The sequence below is a fragment of the Mesoplodon mirus genome, assembly GCF_964341445.2.
Source record: "Mesoplodon mirus genome assembly, chromosome: 4".
Classification (NCBI taxonomy): domain Eukaryota; kingdom Metazoa; phylum Chordata; class Mammalia; order Artiodactyla; family Ziphiidae; genus Mesoplodon; species Mesoplodon mirus.
In genome coordinates, this window is record NC_138979.1 from 136,157,768 (window position 1) to 136,178,675 (window position 20,908).

The 20,908-nt window shown below is 42.3% G+C and overlaps 1 protein-coding gene across 5 annotated transcripts in view; it reads right to left on the minus strand.

Annotated features, from left to right (window-relative positions):
- Positions 1-5,889, minus strand: part of MDGA2 (MAM domain containing glycosylphosphatidylinositol anchor 2) — an 823,345-nt gene extending 817,456 nt beyond the window's left edge. For 4 of the 5 annotated variants that reach the window (XR_014293890.1, XM_082618923.1, XM_082618924.1 and 1 more), the window contains exon 1: positions 4,374-5,889. Coding sequence is in view for 4 of the 5 variants with exons in the window: in XM_082618923.1 (XP_082475049.1) it covers positions 4,374-4,653 (280 nt within the window). In the remaining variant the exon portion in view is untranslated. The remainder of the gene's footprint in view (positions 1-4,373) is intronic. The other variant, XM_082618922.1, reaches the window with a different exon arrangement.
- Positions 5,890-20,908: the final 15,019 nt, after the last annotated feature.

Consider the following 20,908-nt stretch of genomic DNA (forward strand, 5'->3'; position numbering starts at 1 on the left):
TAAACTTATTCTATTTATTGCTTCTAGCACATCCTGCAAGCTATTTATGGGCAGTACATTAATTATTTTAGGACCAAATCTACCAAGTCATTGGTAGATTTGGCTCCCATTAAAAACTATTTAGACATAGACTTTTGTTTTTCAATTGCAGTGGGGATTTGTCCCGTGCTAATGCAGTTATAATCTTTTATTAGCAGTTATAATCTTTTATTAGCCTCCTTACTCCTGACCTATAATAGGTCAGAAGTAAAAATACAGTGTGTGTCAATGGAGCAGTTTTTTCTTTTTTAAGCAAGATAACTGTGAAGTTTACAGGAGATATGATTCTCAAAATTATGTAATTATCAACAGTTTCTCTAAAAAACACAGTTAAACATCCACAGAATAACTTACAAAGAAAACTTTCAAAACTAGGAAAGTACTTTGGATCACTCAGCTCTAAGTATTGCAGTCATATACACCTAGGTGGGGTTTACACTGTGACCCTTGATGCTATGTTTAATCAGTTATCCTAAACGTAATGCAATGGGTTTAGTGCAACAAAATTAACAATGCCAAAAATGGATACCAGTTCACTGTTCTTTAATGACTTTTTGGTTTTCAGTGACGTTTAATATAGGAAAAAGAAAATTAAAATAAAACTTTAAACTTCCAAGATTATTTTGAGGAAAAAGCTTGAATACCATTTTTTTTTTAAATTCAAGAAGAGAGAATATAAAAACTTAAGAAAACTGATTTTAAAAACTACACAGGGAATTCCCTGGTGGTCCAGTGGTTAGGACTCCACGCTTTCACCCATGAAACCCATGGCCCCGGGTTCAATCCCTCGTTGGGGAACTAAGATCCCACAAGCCTCATGGCATGGCCAAAAAAAAATTTATTAAAAAAAATTAAAAAATAAAAGCTACACAAATATAGATATCTACAGGGAAAAATGCCATTTTTAATAAGTGTTTTTTAATGACATCAGAATCATTGGTGGAGGGTAGACAGGCAGATATAAATCAAAAGATAATCTCCCTTACCCAAATGCCACATATACACAAATCTCAGCTACTGTGCAGTAAGTCTGCTAAGCAGTATTCCCAGATAAATGACAGTAAGTGCCTAGGTCTATAGCAGAAACTTTTATACTTAAGTAGTACACACGGTACCAAGCTGATCAAACACAATAGGAAGAAGACTACAGTAACTCAAGACAATATAATCCATATATTAAAACAAATAGTCTCAATTACTTAAAAACTTCTGAATTTCATGCTCAGAATTTTCCAGGCTAGCAGTAGAAGAATGAAGGGCTGACTAGCTATTTCAAGTAAGAAAGGTTACAATGATATATTTCTAAATCACGTAATTAGTTTTAGGCTACAGTGAAGTGATTTTGCCTGAATTACCGATAAAATAATGTTATTTTCTCTTGAACTTAGCTACTAGAAAACAATATTAAGAAATAATACTTTGTGTGTAGCACGAATGGTTTTACATCTGGCAAACAAAGGCAAATAAAGGGTGACAGGGATACAGACTTATGCTAGCAAAGTTCCTATCTAGGTCTTTGAAGTCTCTGTTTATAATTGCACTGCTTTTTTTTAATTAATCATTTTCCAGACTCCTCATGTACAATGTTCAAGACACACGTTATAATCTTACACTAACTCTTATGTCTACGTCCTTCTTACAGTTAATCAATATTTTATACCTAAATAAAAATAAAATCTTCTCTTCCCCATAAATGCTTCCACACACACAACAAAAATAAAACTACTTCAGGTTAAGAAAGGTCACGGTTTACAAAGTCAAAGCAATGAAATGTGAAGTTTTATCAGTGGTTCTCAGACTTTAGCATGCATCCTAATCATCACCTGAGGTGAAAAACACAGAATGTGGATCCCACACTCTGAATTTCTGATTTAGAAATCCTGGGAAGGGTCAGAGAATTTGCATTTCTAACAAGTTCCCAGGTGATGCTGATACTGAAGGTTACAGATTCCCACTTTGAGAATCTAACTTCTGTGATTTGTAAGACATATTTAAAAAGTAATATATAAATATATTTTTTCACCCACCTGATAGCTATGACATTTATAACGACTAGAGATGCTGACTAATTTTCAAACAAAGCCAGTTCTACTCCTAGCTAAGTGACTAATAACCACATCAATAATAAAAGAAAAAAAACAAAAAAGACCACCACCTTCACAACATCAGCTCAGTAGCAGAAATGCCTCCCCCCTTATTGTTAAGCAGCATGGCCCAGGACTGTTTTGATGCAATTGTTCTCTACTTGTCTCCACTCCTAAATCTTACACTTTCCCACCGCCCAGCACAAGACTTGCCAGGACAAACAATCTGAATGACAAACAGTGAAAGAAAAATGGAACCCTTTTTAATCCAGACAGTTCCAGAACATCCCCTACCTCCCACCCCAATTTTTCTCACTTCTCATTATCTCCTACACACACACACACACACACACACACACACTTAAAAAACAAAACAAGAACTCTTTTTATTTGAGCTAATCTGAACCAATGGGAGAGAAATAAACACTTGGACAAGCAGAGTTCAGACTCACACTAGGGAACAGCTCGCCGAGAAGGTTCCATCTTATCTGCAGCATTCCTCCATCCCTAGAATCCCAGCCACGCTCAGCTGCGGGACACCAGAGTCCAGCAGAAGTCAAAAGAGCACTAAATGAATTCCTGCTCTGCTCAAGGCCTCACCTCCTGCCATCAGCCAAGCGGTTTAAGCCAAGAGGTTCAAGACCTCAGCATCTCTCCTACACACACCAGCAGCACCGGTACCAGCACCACCACCACCACCAAGAAAGCTCTCTTTCATTTGGGAAAGAGGGAGTGAGGAGAGAGGGGAAATTAAGATGCTTAGAGGTGGGAGAAAGTGAACATCTCTTGGCCAGAGCCAAGGAGGGAAGTAGGAAGACAGGCAAGGGGAGTGGCCGATGAGGCGAAGCAGAGCCCAGTGCTCGCCGCTCCTGACCCTCTCTCCACCACCCCCCAGCACCGCTCAGCCCTGGACAAGACACCGCGGAGAGAGTAAAGGCGGACCTCCCGCCTCGGTTCCCAAACACATGCCCACTGCGCCCTCCACGTTCCCAGAGAGTTTGAGGACTCAAGGTCCCCTTGCATCCGCGCCCACTCCCAAGTCACTTCTAGGGTCTGCGCTTCCACGAACACTCATGCCCTTTGCCCGGGGCAGCCGGTGCCTAGCACTGCAGCGCTGGGGTCCCAACCCCGAGGGAGACCAAAGGCGGGCTGCCAAATTTCCAGCACAGTTTCTCTGGATGTCGGCCCTAGCCTGGGAGCTGTGGGTGAGTCTTGGCCTGCTGTCCCCTCAAGAGCTGTTCTCCTAACCTTCCCACCATACCTCGAGAACACAAAAGTTATTTTTCCTTTGTAGCACCGCCTGCTTATCCCAGGAGAAGACTCACATTTGAGCCAGAGGGTGTGTGTGTGTGTGTGTGCGCGCGCGCGCGCGAGTGTGTGTGTATCTTTCAGTCCCGAAAACCAAGGGTGCCAACTGCTGACAGGCGAAGGAACCTGGATTGGCTCTTGAGGACTTAAAAACATCCGAATTAACACGTTCACCCTTCTCTCCGTCCTAACCCTCCCAGCCCTGCGTTTTCCGGAGAACTGAGATTATGTTCCTGTTGCAGTGAGCTAGTGTCCTGCCCCGGAGCCGAGACGCGCAGACTTGGCCGTCCGTTCATTCATACATTTGCTCATCCATTCACATAAACATGTCCCTTAATTGTGTCTGGCACCGAGAATCTTGCCTGCTATTTTCCCCTCCCCAAGTCAGTGCTCATGGCAACGGCTGGTGAAGAACGCAACTCGACTGTCAACCCACTTCCTGAGCCGGAAAATCAAGTCAAGTAGGCATTCAACTCTCCCCACGCCCCCCCCCCAAAAAAAAAGGAAAAGGAAAAGAGAAGGCTGAGAGACGGGGCGGAGAGGAATGGGGAGCTCGCTGGGGTCACATTCGAAGCTTCCCTTGGGAGGAAACCGCGGCACCGACACCAAGGCATGCAAGGAGCCAAATCATTATTAAATCAAAGACTGCTAGAGCTCGGGTCCCCAGAGGGGATAAATCAAGTGCAAAGCCACTTATTCGCATGAGTGCTGGGCTGCCGGCTCGACCCAACTACGAGCCCGAGCCCAGGCGCTGGGAGCGCGGCTCGCAGCCCAATTCGCAGCGCGCTCGCCGCCTCCTTATCGCTCCCAATAACGTGATGAAGTGGAAATCAAAAGCCACGCCGGGAGGGGCCCCGGAACGGCGCGAGTCGTGCATTTTCGCTCACCAGCCTATCTTCCCTAAGAATCGCAAGGTCACCATAGCGTCGCGATTCCACTCACCGTACACTCCTTGGCCAGAGATCCCCTCCAGGACGACTGTCAGCAGCCACACGAGACCGTACACTAAATCCATCTTCACGTGAACATGAACATATCCAGCCCAGGGGGGACGCAGCGGGACCTTCTGGAGGCCGGCGGCCAGCCCGGCGCGCTCCGCTCGCTCCCCAGCCGAGCCGAGGTGCCCGGGAACCGCTCGCGGAAGAGGGAAGCGCAGTCCGTCCGTCTTTTCCCGGCGGCGGCCGTGAGCGGAGCGCAGGAGCCCGGCACACTCCACACTCATGCACACACACACACACACACTCACACACTCACACAACACAATACCCTGACACAGACTCACACGCACGCCTCACTCACACTGGGCGCCTGGGAAAATCGCAGACGCCGGGGAGGAGCAGGGGGCGTGATGGGAAGCGGAGCCGGGAGGCGAAGTGTTCTTCAGGGAAGCGGGCTGGAGTCTCCAAAGCGGCTGAGGCGGCGGCGGCGGCGCGCTGGGCCGGCGGCGGGTGCTGGCGAGGGGCCGGGTGTGCCGAGCGGTGCGAGCCTGACGCGGGCAGCCAGGGAGCAGGAAGTGGCCTCTGACTCGGGGCACCGAGCAGGGGCTTCCTCGCTTGGGTTCGCCTTTACAAAGTAACTCGCGAAGGTCCTCGGAGGAGCGTCAAGCGGCGGCAGCGGCCCGCCCGCCCGCAGTCCGGAGCCCCCAGCCCTGCTGTCTTGCCTTCCCCCATTCCATCAGTTGCCATTGCAACGCCAATCCTGTTACACGATACAGGCTCGCATTGCCGAGCGGGGAGAGGAGGAAGAGGAGGAGGAGGAAGAGGAGGAGTGGGGCTAGGGGGACGGGGGTGGGGAGGAAGGGAAGGGAGGAGGGGGAAGAAGGAGGAGAGGGACCGACAGGGCGCAGAGTGTGAGTCTGGAGCTTTCTCGGGCACCAGCCTCAGCCGCCGCCGCCGCCGCCGCCGCCGCCGCCGCCGCGGCCACCTCCACCGTTCTCCAAAATAGCCTTTAGCGCCACGCCAGCGAAGAAGGGGCTCAGGCCGGCCGCAACAATTCCGGGAGCCGAAAGCAGAGTCCAGGCACCGTCACTTGCAAGAGACGGAGAATGCCAAGCAGAGAGCGGATCGCACACACGTCTACGCGTGCCCACCGGCACCGCGCGCGTCCTCTTCGCTTCCGCGCTGCCCCCGCCAGGTGGAGGGGTGGGGGCTGCCGGGACAGGCGGGAGTTTAGAGGAGGGCGCCGCAGAAGGGGTTCCCCACCTGGGCTAACGTAGTGCTGGCATCCGGAGATGAACGCGGGAGCGGCCGCTTGAGAAGGACACCGGCTGCGTGGCCGCCGTTCGGGCCCCAGCTGTGGCGGAGGTGCACGGGCCGGGCGGCGAAGCGCCGAGGGCTAGACGCCGGCCGGAATCCCTGGGTGTGCGCGGGGGTGCGCGCCGCGGAGGCGGAAAGGAGGAGGAGGGCGAAGCCGAGAGTGGGGCTGCGGGGCTGCCGAGCTGCCGGGCTGCCGGAGAGGAAGGCTGTGTGTGGTCACGTTGTGCGCTACGTGCTGAGAGCGCGAGCTTCTAGCCGCAGCCGGGCGACGTCAAAGCCGGGTGCGCGGCTCAGTCGCCTGCCTCCGCGCCTCCTCCTCACTCTGCCTTCCTGTGTCAGCCGTGGCACTCATCAGTATGGACAGTGCAGAGAGGCTCCGCGAGGCCGACGGCATCTGGCCTCCAGCCTTCAGCCTTCCCCGCGAGCCCCCCGTCTCCCCAACCTCCCGGAGCTGCGCGTCCTCGGACACCGGTTATCGTTTCCGATGCCGCTGTTGGCGTTTGCACGCGGAAGGGCCAGCTACCACCTTAGACCCCGGGTAATTACAGGACACACCATCCCCTCCCCGCCGCCCAGGGTCTCCCAGGATCCGTTCCGCTTGACTAGAGGGCAGAACCGGCCACAGCACTTGGAAACAGCATTGTTTCTTCCCCATTTCTGTCCTTTTAAATGGAAATATGTTCATCACAGCAGTGAAGGTTCTAGGGGGAAAACACTAAGAGTTCAGAGCTTAGTATACTTAATATGCAATGTCTCCTACTAAAGTTAACCGCTTTGAAAATCTTTTCTCTTTTGTGACAGAGGCTCTCGAGGAGCTTAAGAAATTCATAGTTACAAAAGGATTAGAAAATGCACAGCATCTATAATTTACATTGGAACTAGTGTAGAAATAGTCCACCGAAGATTTATAGGGGAAAACTGGTAATATAAGTAGTGGTCTCTGATTTGTCTCTGTAGCCACAAAAATTAGTGCTTCCTGCGTGCAATCCACTTTGTCGAATATGTTCTTCACTCTTCAAACAACATATGGATAGGGAAGTGATTAAAATAGCTAAAAACGTGCATTTATACATGTGTTAAAAAAAGTAATTGCTATGGAAAATCTGGAGCATAGTATTCACTTATCTGCTCCCATAATAGACTGGTATAACACACTGCAGGTCCCTTTCCCTCTGCTAAGGCTAGGAGGGGCAGGAGGGGGTGGTGTTACCTCCGAGCACTAGGAAATGAATAGTCCCCATTGTTTCCACCAAGGTCCTTTTCCTCACTTAAGTGAATTATGCATATTATTTTTACAGGGTGTGATCTACTGCTTACGCTCTGGGTTTACAAGGTAAGAGGACCAATGTTGAGAAGGTCCCAAAGGATGCCTCAGCGTTGAGGACCACTTCTTTATGAAATGCCACTTTCACATAGTAGATGGAATTAAGTATCACTGTAGAAGCAAAACTCAATGTGTGGCATTTCTGAAGGAGAATGAGTGAAGTTCACTCACTGGTCAGCTGTGAGGGGAATTGTCTTATGTTTTAGGAAATTAGTCTTTTAAAAGTATATAATTCCTGCATACAGCAGCAGAGCAGCTTCAAGGAGCAGTAAAGTGCAACTCCTCTCTCAGATGGCAGCTCAGAATGTGTCTTGTCCATGAGGCACTTCCAGATTTTGGCCACTCATGTTCTGAGATAGTACTTCACCTGTATATTTGTACTATCCTTTTTTTTTGACTTTTATTTATGGAACCATAGGCTCTTCGAGTGATTTCAGGACTCTACACTGAAATATTTTATTATCCTAAAAAGTCAGTGTATCACTTTAACAAAGTAACTCAGACTAAGTCGGTATCTCTAAGAGGGATTACTGTGCTTAACCTGCCACATTAGGACTTAAGCTTCAGGAGCTCAGGGCCTTTCTTTTCCATGTAATGCACACCTCTGCCTAGGTAAGGACCAAACACCCACGGAGCCCTCAGCATTCCTGAATAAAATACTTGGAGCTTGTAGAGAACTTAGAGAACCCAGTCATTTTACAATTTACTTCAGTTGAGGAAACCACCAGGTATATCTACTCTGGGCCAGGTCTTGCCCTGGATATTGAACATTCAAAGATATACAGGACAGAATCCCTTCCTTTAAGAAAGACACAATCTAGTGGACAAGGTGTATTGGTCAACACACGCACCTCTACTTCTGTTGACACTATAAGCGCTATATAAGGAAAGTCCCATGGTGGCAGATTTTACATGGAACCATTAATTAGGTTATATGACAGTAAGAATAAAAATTGCACTGGATCTCATATGTTTTTTCCTTCCAATGAAAATGATAGATTACTTCTACAAACAATTGGCCAATTCAATCTACCAAGGTTTTTTGTTTTATTTGTTTGTTTTATTAAAATTCAGCATTTTTTAGGCTGCCCTGACCAAATAGGCATGATGTATCCAGCCACGCCTTAGCACTAACTATTGAAGGCCCCTCCAGGTGGTGAGCCTGAGCTGAGTCTTAAGGACAGGCAGGGAGGTGGTTTATCAGAGAGAGGGGGAGATGCTCCAGAAGGCAGGTCCAAAGGCTGCAATGAAATCAGGACCAGGATAATCTGTGTGGCCCAATTAGTGCACCCTCCTATGGGGGAAGGGTAAGTAACTTTAAGGATTGCCAGCTTCTTGGATTTTGCATAGTGAATATGGAAATTGTACAGAACTCAAAGGAATCCTCCATTGCATTACTGCCAGGGCCTGCTCAAGAGTACTACTCTGTCGCCAACAGAAGCATCAATGGACACTTTACCATTTGTGATGACAAGGCCAGGAAAATCGAGGGGCTCTCCTCTGACAGCCTTAATTACCTTAATAATCCCTTAGAGTTTTATTGATTGTAGTTTCACTTTAAATTTCTATCTCTGTCCTGCAGTATAAGTAGGATGTTCCAACCTAGGTAGCATGAGAGAGGCAATGTAATGGAGAGAGTCACAGCTTGGCACAAAATCCACCCAAGGTAGTGGGACAGAAGTGAGAAAATCTAGTAACTCTGGAGATACATCTGAGTAGGCAAAATCAGACTATCAGTGGCAAATGCATCCTTTCTTTTAGAGCTAGCCTCCTCCCCCAAAGCAAATACCAGGTCTTCTATACTATTTACTATGGCTACTCCCTTATGGCCCTTTAAATACATACTCTTCCCTTTCTAGTTTATACAACCAAACAAGAATGTAAAAATCATCAGTGGTTTATAGTAATTTCTGGGGAATTGTGCACCCTGACCTGTTGTTCCATACTTCCTTGTGCTTGCTCTGTTCTTCATGGTCACAGGTTCCTGGCTCATATCACAGCTTACTAGGAATATAACCCACCCTGAATCATACCGCAGTTGGCTACAGGTCTGTATCCCTGGCCTACTCCTTTAATCTTGAGACTAAATATACTTCTGATATTTCAAAATCAGTTAAGGCAAGCTCATTGTTCTATGGCCCAGACATGTACCTGAGACCATGAACCATCACCCCCTCAACCTCTGACCAGATCTCTTTAAAGCTAACCTAGATCACAATAAAGTTTGACTAACCTAAATTGGAACCACTTCTGTAGGGCACAGAATCTTCTATCCTGGTAAATTTTCTCTAACCAAATGCCTGTTCACCTGCTTTTATTTCCTCCTACTTAGTAATAGCTTCCAGCATGCAAGCTTGGAAGTCTAAGCAGCATCACATAGAGTTGGCTGTTTCAGATGACAGATATGATTTCCTATCAGAGACACAGAGCATAGCATTGGAGGTTCCAGGTGCTGGTAATTTCCAGGAGGTAGGGTCGGAGCAATTGTTTATAAGAAGCAGAACCCAGATGCTGGTGTTAAATATGAGACAGGGATTTCATTTTGGGAAACTGTGTTGTCCCTTGACAGGGCTTTGGTGAGAACAAAAAGGACAATGAGAATGGTAACTGCTAATATTAGAAATAAGGAAGCACATCAAATCCCCTTTGTAAGGACTGAGAGAAGTGAAGGAGAGATGTATAGCTTGAGGAAGCAACAAAGTACCCAAAGAATAATCCCTGGAAGTAGCAAATACAGGGTCCAAATAAAAAAGGAGGTGTCCAGGAGAGGCTGAATATATGGATACTGCTTTGAGAGGATGCCAAGGTAATTTGTTACCAGATGATGGGGCTAAGGTCTCAGATATATTGTGGCTGCCAATGAAGAGTATCTGACAAACAGAGGAAAGTAGAGGCAGAAAATATGAGCCAAGGGCCTTGATATTCTTGATACTCTATCATAATCAGCTAAAAATAGCAAATTTCTGAGAGTTTTTACTCATTTGGTAAAGAGCATTCCCTCTCATAGGCCCTCCTTTCAAGACAGACATGCTAGTTTCTAGTTCCAGACTTCTGGGATTTTGTGAACCATTCACGTTTTCTATACAGTTTGTATGTTGAACCCATAATGATTTTTAAAAGTCTACCCTCATCTACCCTCATATCACCTCTTGGTGATTTTAGTAGCCCTGCCCTAGATTTATTCTTATTCTGACATGTCTCCTTTCCACTATTATTAAAATTCTGATACTATTTTGGGAACAAACCTAATGCTGATTTGCTCCAGAGCAGATGTTCAGTGCAGGGCTGTGTAACGTGGTAGGTAAATGTCTGAGCTTTAACATCAGATTGCCTTGAGCTTGAATTTCTGACGTCATTGTGACCTTGACATTTCCTGTATCCCATAAAATGAAAAGATCAAGAGGTTACTAAGGGTTTTCTATAAAGTAATACATGAACGTTACATAGCTCAGCACTTGACTTAAGCAATACAGTGTTATCATTGTTATTATTACTGTTAATATTTTTCTTAATATTTGTTAGTTGTTGGAGAGCATTAATATATGGACCTAATAACTGGAATGAGCTCCATCTGTGGTTAGCTGACAGCTTGGAACCTTTAGTTTTATAAGGATGATGAAGTGTTTTTCCTCTAAAAGCATTACTTCACTTGCTTTTATTCAAAGTTCATCTGTCCCATTTCTGTCCAGTCACACTGATCTCTGAAGTCCTTCTACAGTTTATCTGTAACGGTTTGGCATTTCAGTACTTAGGTATAGCTGAAAAGTTGAAAATTTGAGAGTACAGTTCTGCTTCAAGATTATTTTTGAAACTGCTGCATCCCTGGATGTATCCTTGGAGAACTCAACAGCTTAAATATTAATGCAGAGAAGTTTCTCCTTATCACTATTCTTGATTTACTATCTTTCAAAAACAGATTAGTGTGCAGCAATGCTTACACATCTAGGTCACCAGTAGACCAGATTAAAGCTCAACATCATTGTTGGATTAGACAATTTGTGGTGGAAGTATAAGGAAACCCACTGTTTCTGACAAAGAAGTGATTTGATTAAGCCACAGATATCAAGGACTATGAGAGAGTTGAACAAAAATTTCCCCCAAGATTCTATGTTTGGCGCAATTTACAGATATGCATGTAATAGGAAATAAAGGAAAGGAAATCTGAGTCACAATCAGGTGGTGGGTTCAAAATGTGTCATCACAACACGAAAATACATAATCTAATATACAATACAATATAATATAATATATTAAAGTACAATATCAACATTTAACATTCTCTGTAATTAAACTCAATCTGCAAACAAGCTAATCATATCAGCTAGCTATTGGAAAAATTCAAGGAAGCAGAGTCTTTTCTCAGTTTAAAACCGTCTCCCATGTAATTACTTCGTTTTCTAGGGTTTCTCTCATTTGCTCTTCTCCTTGTCCTTATCTGACTAGTGGTTCTTTCATGTTTTGTCCCGATAATAGGGAGAGGTGTCTTCTTTCATTCAGCTTTGCTGTCCTCCACTTGATTATTGGGTGTCTGCCACTTACCCTGCTGCACTCAGTGCTCTCATCTTCCCCATTGGCTTTGAATCATAAGGACTCAGCTCCCACCTCATTCCAAGCTCAGGCTTCTCCCAGACCTCTAGCCATGGAAGCACCTTCCCATGCTCCTCTGGAGCCACCGGGAGAGCCTGGATCTCCTACATATGACTCACATTAGGAAACCAAATGGCACTATTCTTCATTCTCCGTTTACCTGACTATACCGTGTTGACATTTCTACTCATTTGTAGAAATTCTGATTTTCATTCTGTGAGGCATTTTCATCCAAGAGTTAAGGAAAGATTCAAAAAACAAGCTTTCTATACCATGGAATTCTTAAAGTATAAGAAGGTCACTCATCCCTGTGCAACCACAAGAGGACAGGGAAGTCCTCAGGGACATGCATATCCCTATTCTCCAACTCTACCTCTCTTTTTCCTTCCTCTCTCTCAGTCTCTCTCTGGGGTCCTCCACTCTCCCCCACTACAAGCTTCACACCAGGGCAGAGAGGTACTCACCTTCCTTCTAAAGGGAAAAATGGACTTCATTTCAACCTTGCATTCTCCCTACTCTCTGGTTTGTGGAAAAACTGCTGTGGTCTGAATCCTCCAAGCTAGAGCTTAATAATTTAGAGCCTGGGTCTAGGAGTTCCCCAAAATCCTTTTTTCTCTCAAATGTCTGACACTTCTTTTTTCCCTGGCTTCTGCCCTTTCCCTGAAGAGATGCCCAACTTCAATAAATACACTACCCTAGAGCAGCAAGAATTACAGGGAGTCAGAAACAAATTGAATATAGGATAATATTTCAAAACATTAGTTATAGCTGCATGGCCTGGTCCCCTATAAATAAGTTACTAAGGGGGTAGGACCAGGTCTTGCCTACTTGGGGTGACCCAGGAAGGCAAAATATCACATGGAAGTTCAAAGTTCAGGGGCAGATCCAAAGGAATGCAGGGCTGGATGGGCCAGAGAGTTTCCAGAGGGAAGTTCCTTGAAGAAGGGAGAAAAAAACCTGTAGGTAGGAAATTGTTTATTAGGAGGTTGGAGAGACAAATATCCCAGCGTGCCACCAAACTGGCAAAGAAAATAAGAACAGCCAAGAAAAAAATGTGGCTGAGTCCTCTGATGAGGGTTAATAAGAGAGAAATAAAATAGACAACGGAAGAGAAGAGACCCAGGGGGCTGTACTGGGTTGGTAGCGGCCCTCTAAAGCATGTCCTCAGAATCTCAGAACATGACTTAATTTGTAAATAGGGTTGTAACAGATGTTATTAGTTAAGGTGAGGTCATTGTGGAGTAGGGTGGGCTCTTAATCCAATAAAACTGATGTCCTTAGAAAAGAGAAGGCACAGAAGTTGACATGCACAGGGGAGAATACCAGGTGACAACAGAGGCAGAGGCTGGAGTGATGCATGTACAAGTTAAGGAATGCCAAAGGGCTAAGGGAAAGGCAAGGAACAAATTCTCCCCCAGCATCACAGAGAACGTGGCCCTGCTGACCCCTTGATGTTACACTTCTAGCCTCCCAAAGTATAAGAGAATAAATTTCTCTTGTTATAAACCATCCAGTTTGTGGTACGTTGTCACAGGAGCCCTAGAAAACGAATAGTGGAGCCACACTTGTCTCTTGGGCCACAGTCTACACAAAGGCTATTTGGCTGAAACCTCTGGAGGTTCTATCTTAAATCTTTGCCTGTAGGAAGTTTTCTTCTAAATCACTATGGAATCACACTTTCCTAGCTTGGACAAATCCAATAACCTCAGTAACACATGACTTTCCATATCTGTAAACTATACTACTCACTCAGGAAAATGTTGTGAACGTTAAATGGAGTGATGTTTATTAAAACATAGGTGATCATGCGCTTTCTCAGGGAACCAGAGAGGACCAGGGAAACTAGGCTTGAAGGACTCCTATTCCCCAGTTAACTTTGCTACAGCGCTCCCCAGAAAGAGGTGGGGAGCCTGGGATGCCCAAGAGACTAATCAAAGCACAAGTCTCTGTCCTCAGTCTTCCCCTGCAGCTCTCTGAGGAGCGCCCTCTATTTAGCAAAAGCCTGGAAAGAGGAAATCTCTCCCTTCTCTTTCCTCTCTTTTTCTTACTTTCCTGTGACCAGAAGAGGGGAATTTGCCTCTTCTTCCTGTCTACTTCCCTTAAATAAAACTCACTAAGAGCAGCAGTTTTCAAACTTTCTTTTCTTGCCATCTTTTTACACCTCAACCCACAACAATTTATTTGACATCATGACTCAGTGTACATACACACATAAACACACACAAAACGCATTTTTTTTCTCATAAAGTGATTACCTTTACCGCATGTTTTTTTTTTTTTTTTTTTTTTTTTTTGCGGTACGCGGGCCTCTCACTGTTGTGGCCTCTCCCGTTGCGGAGCACGGGCTCCGGACGCGCAGGCTCAGCGGCCATGGCTCACGGGCCCAGCCGCTCCACGGCATGCGGGATCCTCCCAGACCGGGGCACAAACCCGTGTCCCCTGCATCGGCAGGCGGACTCTCAACCACTGCGCCACCAGGGAAGCCCATACCGCATGTATTTTGATGTGTTCCTTTCTATTCCATTCCATTTCATTCTCTTCCATGTTATTTTATTTTTAAAAAGTAGGTTCTGACTAGGGCTTCCCTGGTGGTGCAGTGGTTGGGAGTCCGCCTGCCGATGCGGGGGACGTGGGTTCGTGCCCTGGTCTGGGAGGATCCCGCATGCCGTGGAGCGGCTGGGCCCGTGAGCCACGGCCGCTGGGCCTGAGCATCCGGAGCCTGTGCTCTGCGGCGGGAGAAGCCACAGTGGTGAGAGTCCCGTGTACCACAAAACAAACAAACAAACAAAAGAAGTATGGTCTGACTATATTAAATTTTTTCCATAACCCCTTAATGTGTCAAGCGTCATATCGGGTGCAAATGCCTGGCTTTTGACATGCTGTAGTGTTACTAAAAAAAAGCAAATTCTCTATCTTAAGATAAAGAGCATGTACCCTAACTCTCTTGCCCTCAGACAATAAATCTCTTGGCTAGGCTTGGAGGAGAGATAATTGTTAAAGATGTATTTTGAGTGACATACTTCTTTACCTATTTTGTATCCCATTTTTTTCCATTCAGTATAGAGTGACATCTTGCCATGGCAGTAAGTGATCATCTTCAGTAACAGTTTTAATGATTGACTATCATCCCAATGCGTGAATGCAATATAATCATTTAACTAAACTCCCTATGTTGGGCATTTGGTTTGTTTCAAAGCTTACATTCTAATGGGAGGAGACAGATATTGAACAATAAACAACCAAACAAACAACAAGGATAATTTCAGATTGCAATAAGTACTTTAAAAAAAAAACAACAGTGTTGTGTTAGACTCTGAAAGGGTTGGGGATTAGATTAGATAGTATCATTAGGAAAGTGATTATGAGATAGACCTCAGGAATAAAAGGCCCACCATATAAAGAGGTGAGATCTACAGACAAAAGGAAAAACAAGGGTTTTTGGAAATTAATGCCTTGAACGAAGAGAAAGAAGGCTTTCTGAGAAGTAGTTAGGGACCAACTCATGAAGAACCCTATGGGTCCGTGTAAAGAGAAGATTGTATTCTCAGTGTAAGTGGAAGCCCGTAGACAACTCAGAGAGAAATAGAAATAGACAGAGAGATGAGAGAAAGACAGAGACAGAGACTATCCCAAGAGAGAAAAGAGCCTATAGTCAGCAGATATATTGGTTATGGTTATGAATGAATCTATCTGGGTACTGACCATATAAAACTTACAGTCAGTTTCAGAGTTCAGAAACAATTTACATACACCCAGGAACATGGACTGTTTCTTAATTCACTTAGACTTTTTCAAGTTCATAATCATATTTTGTAGTTTTGTTTGTGTATGCCTTGTACACTTTTGAAAAATTATACATCATTACCATGAATGAGAAATTTTAAAACTTACATTTTCTAATTGGTTTTTGTTGGTATGTAGGAGAGTTATTTAATTTTTGTATACTCATTTGATAACCAGCTGAAATTGCTTTTTAGGTCTATTTTTCTTTTTTCTTTGATTTCTTGAGTTATCAGTTAGGAAGAAACTCATATAATCTGCTAATAATGATGATTTTGATTGCTTCTTTCCAGTAGTAATGAGTCTTTACTTCTCCCGATTTGTGAGATTCGATCGGCAGGAACTTCTGTTATACAACTGAAAAATGTTAGTGATAACATGTTTCAGATTTTAATTAGAATGCCTCTAGTGTTTCACAGTTCAGAATGCCATTGAGTATCTATTTCAAATGGATATATAATTGCTATTTTAATGAAGGTTTGTCTGTGTTGTTATTTCTGGTTGTTGATGTTGTTTTTCCCTCACCTACTCACCCAATCTGCATGGCTGATGAATTTAACCAAATGCCTTTTTGGCATAAATTATAATCATTTTATGATTATTTTAAACCTAGGTTTATTGTAATGATGTATTAGGGTTCTCTAGAGAAAGAACCAATAAGGTATATATAGATGTACACAGGAAGGGATTTATTATAGGAATTGGCTCGTGAGATTATGGAGGGCAAGAAGTCCCATGATCTGCTGTCTACAAGCTGGAAAACAAGAAAGCCAGTGGAGTAATTCAGTCCAAGTCTGAACACCTGAGAACCAGGGGAGTTGATGGTATAAATCCCAGTCCCAGTCCTAAGGCCCTAGAACCAGTAAAGCTAATATCTGAGGGCAGGAGAAGATAGATGTCCCAGCTCAAGCAAAGAGAGCAAATTTGCCCTTTCTCTGCATTTTAATTCTCTTCAGGCCCTCAATGGATTGGATGATGTCCACCTGCATTGGGGAGGGCAATCCTTTTTTTTTTTTTTACCAAGTCTATCCATTCAAATGCTAGTCTCATCCAGAAACATCCTCAGAGACACACCCAGAAATAATGTTTTACCAGCTATCTAGGTAAATACCAGAGATTTAGCTAAGTATCTTAGCCCAGTCAAATGACACATAAAATTAACCATCACAAATGGCAATGACAGCTACCATGAAAATTTATAATGTACTAGGCAACATGCTAAGTATTATATCATTGAATCATCATAATAAAGCTAGAAGAAAGCTATCATTATGCATATGCACCTGAGGAAAGCTGAGATGTTAGAGAGGGTTAAATTCACTGGTAGACACAGACTTTTAAATACAAATCTATCTGATCCAAAACTACTTTGATGGGTTTTGATGTATTTAATCAATTTTAATTGCTGTTAATATTACATTGGCTGTTGATATTTGTTGAGAAATTATATAACAAAATATCTAAGCCATTTAAACTTATTAATATATTCAATCTTTGAAATCACCATATGAGGTAGAACCTATCATTACTCAGTTTATAGATGAGGAAACTGAGGCACAGAGGGCTTATTATGTTGAAATATCTTTGTTTATGTTTCTGTAAGAATGTATTATGGCTTTAATAAAGTTCTGGATTTACTAATAATTTTATTTAGTATTTTCTTATATTTATACTCTTATTTGAAACTGGTCTAAAATTTCTTTTTTGTGTTGTAATCATTAGGTTAACTGGGAAGCTTGTAATTTTTATGAGCTCTAGAATATCATAAACATTATTACAGAAAGGTCCATGATAGTCATCTGGACCTGCACGTTTTTGAAGGGCATTCCTGTTCAATTTATGGTATCAGAGTAATTCATGCATTTCTTAACGTTTACAAAATACGGTTTTATGAGTAGTGTAGTCTTAAAATTTAATAAACGTCTTCTCTAGATCTGTGATTACATCACTTTTTTCATTCTCAGAATTTAGTATTTAATTTCTTTGTATGTATCAGTGTATAAGTTTTTGAGTTTTCAAGTTTCATCTTTTTTTGTCTCTTCAATCAACCAGCTTTCAAATTTACTTGTCAATTATACTATTTCATGTTTCTTAATTAAGTTTTGTATTAGTTTTCATCTCTATTACTATCTTAGTTTCCTTGGGATAATTTTGGCATTCCAGTTATAGCTTCTTAGATTAATTCATTTATTTTTATTCTTACCTAGTTACTGATAAAAGTATTTAGATTTATGCCTCTTGTCCTGAGTGTAGAATCATGGGCCCAGCCGCTCCGTGGCACGCGGGATCCTCCCGGACCGGGGCACGAACCTGCGTCCCCCGCATTGGCAGGCGGACCCTCAACCACTGCGCCACCAGGGAAGCCCTTCATTGTATTTTTGACATATGTTGCCTTTCTTGTTAGTTTGGATTTAGACTATAATAACTAGTTTTTAATTATTGGTTAACCCATCAGCTGCCAAGGAGATTTTTAAAAATACTTGCTGCGATTAGTTATCTTCCATGTCAATTATTGCATAATGAGGAAATGTAGACTACACAATTTCTAGTTTTTTACGTTTGCTGAAATGTTCCCTGTGGTCTTTTAGATGGTTTTTTCTGGGTAACTATTTCATGGATTCTGAACATACAGTGTAATCTTAAATGTAAGATACAAAGTTGTATATGTAAATATAAATATATAAAAGCAACATTCTTGATTAGATTATTTACCTTCATTATATCCTAATAATATTTTGATGCGTGTTGCACCAATGTAACTTGTCAATATTCTTACAGAGAAGTGGTCTAACGCCAGCTTGACTTTTCACTCACTATAGATATTTGCTTTTTCTCCCTAGGTGCGTTCAATGTTTTTACTTCATGTCTGTGATTCACATATTTTATCAGGATGTATCTAGATAAGGATTTTTCCCCAGCAATTACATCTTAAATGTCAGTAATTCCTTTCTCACCTTTGAAATATTTTCTCTTACTTATGTCTTCTCTGTTTATTCTGGCTATACTCTTTCAGGAACAACCTCTCTTTGCTCTATCTTTACTCTTTGATCTCTCTCGATATATATAAATATAGTCACTTCATATATCCAAAATATATAGTATGTGTGTGCGTTCATTTTCTCTTATTAGTTCAAATTTGTCATTTTCCTTTACGTTTTTGGAAAGCTTCCCATGCTTCTGGTCCATATCACTGCTTTGATTGCCTACAGCAGTGGATATCCACACCAGAGTCAAATGGAAATTTTAACTTTATCACTAATTTATAATCATCATTGAAACCCTTTGATAATTCATTCACTGCTTTCTTTACCTCATCCTGTTTCTTCTTATGTCCTCCCCAACACTCAGGGCCACAAGACGTGTCAAATAATTAATTGTAATTTCTTCTAGATATTGCAATAAACTATTGTCAAAGATGCACTCTCTCCATGCCATTCCCTTCCTCTGTTGCTGCAGTAATTTTTTATTAGCCCAATGCTGATTATTTTTCTTTTTAAAGAGAGTTTAGATTTATCAGGATTTAATTTTTGTTAACGGAAAATATGGATTGTCTTAAGTCCTGCTCTCTCTCCACCTAAGTAATGGTGAAATTCTCTTCTGAGAGTCACAGTAGAGGGTAAACTGATGTAGCCTTAACAAGGAACAGGCCATGCAATTCTCTATTACTTCAAGGTATTTTTCCACTACTTGCATAATCTGATTTCTGGTTCCAAACCAAGAAAGTAGGTAAAGGTTATAGTTCCCAGCATGCTGCAACAGGATTTGTTATATCTGTCCTCTCTCCAGTGCTCAGTTGTAGTAGTTATACTTTCCAGAATGTGTGTATTGTGGTGCTTTCTCTGCAAATGGCACCTGAAATGCGCCATTTAGTTGGGGGATATATGAAGCATATTCCTTAATTTTTTTCTTAGCTAATCTCTTGATTTTAGTCAAGGACTAAATCCAGAGTAAATTTCTTCCTTTCTTTTTTTCCTCCCTCAAACTACTTCTCTTTATATTATGTCAATTACTCCCAGACTCTAGCCTAAGGTTATGTGTCTGTTTTACTTACCTTTTAGTTTTTGTCTTTTTCCACATTTTTTTCCATATAGAGAGGGCTGCATTAGTCGTCTATTAGCCACATATCATTCAAATTGGTGTTATCACATTTAATTTTCTAGACCTATTTTACATTAAGATATTCTCTTTACTTCCATTCTGTAGGCAACCCAGAATAAGTGGTATCATACTTCATATTGTTACTTGGTAATTATGAAGAATTTTCCTTGGTTTTTATTCTTTAAGTTATTTTGAATTCTGTTAGCCGTCCTTATTGTTTACAAGAGACCTGTAAAGAGAATGATGGAATCACAGATAAAATCTTTTATAATACAAATCTCACTCTAGAGCAACAGAAATGAAACTGAGATGGATTCAACACATGTCATCAGTGTTGAAAGTAAGAGAATTCTTGTTTCAAAATCTTGGAGAAAATACTCAGAACCATGAGGGTGTACAAAATCCTTGTACCCTATATATCGTGCATTCCTATTTTGTTTATAATCAACTTCATATGAAAGGAAAGGAATCAAAAGCACAAACTATGAATTACAAGTTATTAGATGGGTAGTAATATTAGTTCATTTTAAGCATTTGTTCATTTTAAATACTTGTTAAATCCATATATAGGAAAGTGTAGCATTTGTATAAGGCTCTGGCCTTACTCTCGTGGTCCCCCTGGAGGTCACCTGTGTCTTTAATGAAGAATTCATGGAGTAAATGAATGGCTTCCCACGTCAAGCACTTCAGCGTGAGGGTATTCTCAAGGTGTAGAAAAATAGTAAGTCAAAGAGCAGGCCAGAGTTGTGCCCACAGAAGCAGCCTTCCAACAATAAGGGACATTTATTGGGAGATAAATGCCTCGGCTTCCTCATTCCTTGGTGGGAAAGTTCTCTCAGCAAATAGTCAGCAAGTCTGAGCCCCAGTTGCCCACAGAAGTTTCCATTCATTAATGCATCTTTTATTGACTTTCTGCTTTTGGGGGAACCTCATTCGAAGAAAGGAGGAAAGTCCCAGAGGGTATACATGATAGCAAATATTAGGGGGAGGAATCAGTCAATGCAAATAGTGCAAGTGGTATTTTTAGAAAATGATTCTATTCAATCAAACATTTCATCGAAATATTTATTCCAAGCACTGTTTTACTCAATAACAATAGTGTTAGTTTTCTATGTAAAAGTTTCACGTCAGGATGTCAACAATGGTTGCCGAATCAGCTCTCTGCCTTGTATCATTTTACTTCATTTAAAAAACCTTTGTATTTTGAATTTTAAAAATTTCAGAATTCTAAATGTAGAATATAAAAACCCACATATCCTGTCATCCAACTTCTTTTTTTAGTCTCTTTTCTTTTAACATTTTAAAATAACAATTGCTTATATTTAACATGTACAACATGATTATTTGATATACATATACATAGTGAAATGATTACTACAGTCAAACTAACATCTCACCTCCTTGCATAGTTACTAATTTTTGTGTGATGAGAG